Source organism: Aythya marila (genome assembly GCF_965140915.1).
Source record: "Aythya marila genome assembly, chromosome: 9".
Classification (NCBI taxonomy): Eukaryota; Metazoa; Chordata; class Aves; order Anseriformes; family Anatidae; genus Aythya; species Aythya marila.
The window spans coordinates 19,237,473-19,241,281 of record NC_139050.1 but is presented as its reverse complement, the minus strand read 5'-3'; the positions used below and the strand labels follow the sequence as shown (position 1 = coordinate 19,241,281).

General features: G+C 39.9%; 1 protein-coding gene across 2 annotated transcripts in view; it reads right to left on the bottom strand.

Moving 5' to 3' along the window:
• The window catches only part of GNB4 (G protein subunit beta 4), a 29,293-nt gene that overhangs the window by 4,963 nt on the left and 20,521 nt on the right, over positions 1-3,809 (bottom strand). For both annotated transcript variants that reach the window (XM_082767202.1, XM_082767203.1), the window contains exons 5-9: positions 3,333-3,396; positions 2,358-2,520; positions 2,079-2,145; positions 1,764-1,965; positions 337-553 (exon numbers count right to left, since the gene is read on the bottom strand). In XM_082767202.1, coding sequence (XP_082623328.1) covers positions 337-553; positions 1,764-1,965; positions 2,079-2,145; positions 2,358-2,520; positions 3,333-3,396 — 713 coding nt within the window. The remainder of the gene's footprint in view (positions 1-336; positions 554-1,763; positions 1,966-2,078; positions 2,146-2,357; positions 2,521-3,332; positions 3,397-3,809) is intronic.

Genomic DNA, 3,809 nt, shown 5'->3' with positions numbered 1-3,809 from the left:
CTGGAAGAGAAGAAATATTGAAAGTTAACATTCACAGGGGGTCAATGACTTCAGCTGCTGCTCTGCCCTCCCTGGTAAGTCTTCACACATGCTAAAAAAGACGTAACTCAACATGCAAGCATCCTATTTCCTTTACCCTCAAGAACCATAATCAGAGCAGCCATATCAGGAAATGCAGCAACGAGGTGTTACAGCGCTAAAAGGAGCCAAGCAGAACCCATTACACCAGCAGCAGCCCTGCCAGTGAGCTTCCCCTGCATTTTGCATAGATTTTGACTACCCATTTCCTGCTCAGGAAATGAAAAGCTTCAGCTCCCTGCAGCTCCACGCACTCACCTGCTCTCTCCCCTTTCAGAGTATCCCACACATTGCAGTTGAAGTCATCGTAACCTGCTAGCAAGAGGCGGCCACTTTTCGAGAAGGCTACAGAAGTGATTCCGCAGATGATGTTGTCATGCGAGTACATCATCAGCTCCTGATCTGCACGCAGGTCAAAGAGTCGGCAAGTGGCATCGTCAGACCCAGTGGCAAATGCATGTCCATTGGGAAAAAACTGGAAGTTTTAATTGAGAGACGGGAGTTTGACATCAGAAAAACATTGCTCAGGCGTTATTTCAGAAGCATCACAATATTGTTTTGCCAGGGTGACCTGACAGAGGCCGAATGATGTATTAAAAAAGATGTGCTTGTTAAAAAGCTGCACATACACAGCTATGCAACAACACACTTCTAGAACAGCACCGGTAACACTCAAATGACTGGAATCCTACCCAGACAGCTCCTGCATGCAGTACAAGGGGAGGCAAAGGGGATGTAACTAACTCCTATAAAATGAAGCAAAATGTAGTTATTTGTGTCCTGGCTGTGGGCCGGGAAGACCTGGGTGAAGTGGTGCACAATGTTCCATCGTGAGACAGTCAGCCACGTTGGCTGAGCCCAGACAGAGGATTGCAAGTAAGCAATTCAATTTCCAAAATCTACTCCAAATCAGTCAGTCTTACAACAGCCATATTGATTGAAATCGGAATGAAAAGAGCTCAGCGCATCTCAGGATTCAGGTCTAAGTATAGGAACTGCATTTTTCTACAGGTCATGCCTTTGGTATTCTCTCAGCCTTAATAATTTTTCATGTTTATCAAAAACAGATGCAGCTAAGACTTAGATTTCATTCCCTATTTGTCACAGCTGGTATCTTGCAGATCAGAACATAGTGTTACTATGACAAGGGAGAAATATAACCCAGTTTATAAATATTACAGAATGATTCCAAGGATGAATATTCAACATAAGCACTGATTTTAACTTTGCCTTGTACACATTTCACTGAAAGCTCTTTTGAACAGAAAATATCGAGTGCATTTTTCTTTAACAAGGTTTAAGAGGAGGATGCTTGCCTATTTTGCTCCCTCTTGGCAGATCACATTTATCTATAATTTCAGTTTTAACACCTTGTCACCCAACTAAAACTTCCTGTCCTCTGTTCTTTATGTCTTAAAAAAGTAAGGTCTCAGTTGCTGAACAAGAACACAGCTGACACTATTCCAAGAACACTTCACTGCATCACAGATAATGGTAATAATTCAGTAATGAGCTAGACCACAGGTTATCAGACAATCTAATTACATACAATTTAACCATCTGTACCCTATCGAAATAACTGATTTTAAATCAAGGTAACCCAACAGACTGTAGGTTGAATTCATGCCACTGTAACTTTTATCCTCCCCCTTGATTCCCATGCAGAAGTACAAACGGTCACTTACACACACTGCATTGATGTCTGACACGTGCCCTGTGAACGACTGCCTGCACATTCCATCTCGAATGTCCCAGAGCTTTGAGGAGGCATCACAGGCACCAGAAACAAAAGTCCTCATATCTGGGCTTAGAGAGAGACTCATCACATCACCAGTATGCCCAGTGAACGTGGTGGTCTGCTGACCAGTTTCAATGTCCCACAAAGCGCTGCAGATAAAGTGACAGCATTAACATAAGGTCGTTTTTTATTTGAGAGCTTAAGTTTTAAATACAAATTAAGGCATTGGGAAAACAAAAAGTAACAAAGCCCAAAAACTCACCAAGTGGTGTCTCCTGAGCTAGTGACAATTTGGTTGTCATCTAAGAAGCGACAACAGGACAAATATCCTAAAAACAAAAGTTAAGAAAGTTTCAGACTCAGTCAAACTGAAGATTAAAATCCAAGAGTAGTGATTGCAGTTCGCCCACAGACAGACTGTGGGCCAGAAAAAAGCATTTCACACCCCAATACATCTCAAACTGAGACTGCTTCGTTTGATACAATAAAAAAATAAATAAAACAAAACAAAAACAAAAGCTGAAGCAAGACTATGGCTGACCTGTGTGCCCTGGCAGCTCCCGGCTCACTCTCACATTGCCCTCTCTGGTTTTCAAGTTGTATATGGAGCAGATGTTGTCCAATCCACCACAGGCCACGTAGTTGCCAGACGGTGCGTACGCGCAAGTCATCACCCAGGAGGATCTCAAAGGAATGGCATGCATCTTCGGAAAGAAAGAGCACATGAGTGCTACATCACACCTTCGCTCTCCCATTTTACTGAAGTCATTCAGTCATTTCATGAATTACAGCAGATTAAACACACCGAACAGACTGTGTATTGTAAACTCCAGTAACTTGATTCTAGAATTATATACAACAACCTACGTTCGTACATATACAAGGATGAGAAATACCAGTATGTCTCCTGTGAACATATACAGAATTTCTGTACAACATTATTTAATAGCAAAGCTACTATAAACTTAAACATTTACAAAATCTGTTTATTCTACTTTGATTTCTTTATCCAATTCTTCTGTCTCTTAAGTGCAGGTTATAAAATGGGACAGTAAAATGGGATGGTTGTGCCCAGGGATGCTGGTCAGTTTACAGCAACAGATCACTTCCCCACACTCTACCTAAGCCTTCTTCCTTGAACAGCTTTTTTTTCCTCCCCCTTTCTCTGACCCCACAAGCAAAGCATTCATGTAAATTCTGAGGTTGTATATTTCTACAATTTAAAGCCAAATTAGTTTTGTACACAACAACACAGGGACAGATAAGAATAGCAAACTAGAGTAAAAGCAAACCAGAGTAAAGATCTTAGTTATTACCAAGAAGTCCTACTTCTGAGGAATAGCCTACAGCGTATCTCTAGCAAACAGCTAGTCACAAGAGTGGAAAAAGGATTGTTTTTCTCATGTAGACTGCTTCTTTTCATTTTTGACTTGCAAACACAGAAAAAATAGTCCCAACCTCCCTAAAACACGCAAATTATGCATGAATTAGTGATATGAATTATAAATAACTCTACCTTATTTGTTGTATAACTATCCCAGATAATTAATTTTCCATCTTGTGAAGCACTGACTAGTAGCCTAAACATAAACACAAAGTAAAATAAGTTAATATAAAACAAAAAATAAATTCTCAAAATAGACATACATCATGCATGATTATCAAGTGATTCAGACTTTCGCTATTGACATTTGCCTTTTCCTTTTTTTTTTCTTTTTAACTTTTAAGTACAATATTTGTTGGATAATCTGCAAAGAACTAGCTATTACATCACTAAAGAAACCCATGTCCAAAGGGGCTCATGATTAATGATGGACAAAACTTAAAATACATTTCAGAAACTCTCTCTACCACTGCGTTTGTTTTTTGCATACAAATATTTTAACTATACAGCTAAAAAATAAACGTAAATAAATTTAGGAGAAAAGAAGCCTTATTCTGGAAGCAGATTCTGGATTTGCCTTTCCAGACTACACGTGGGAGAACAGAACCC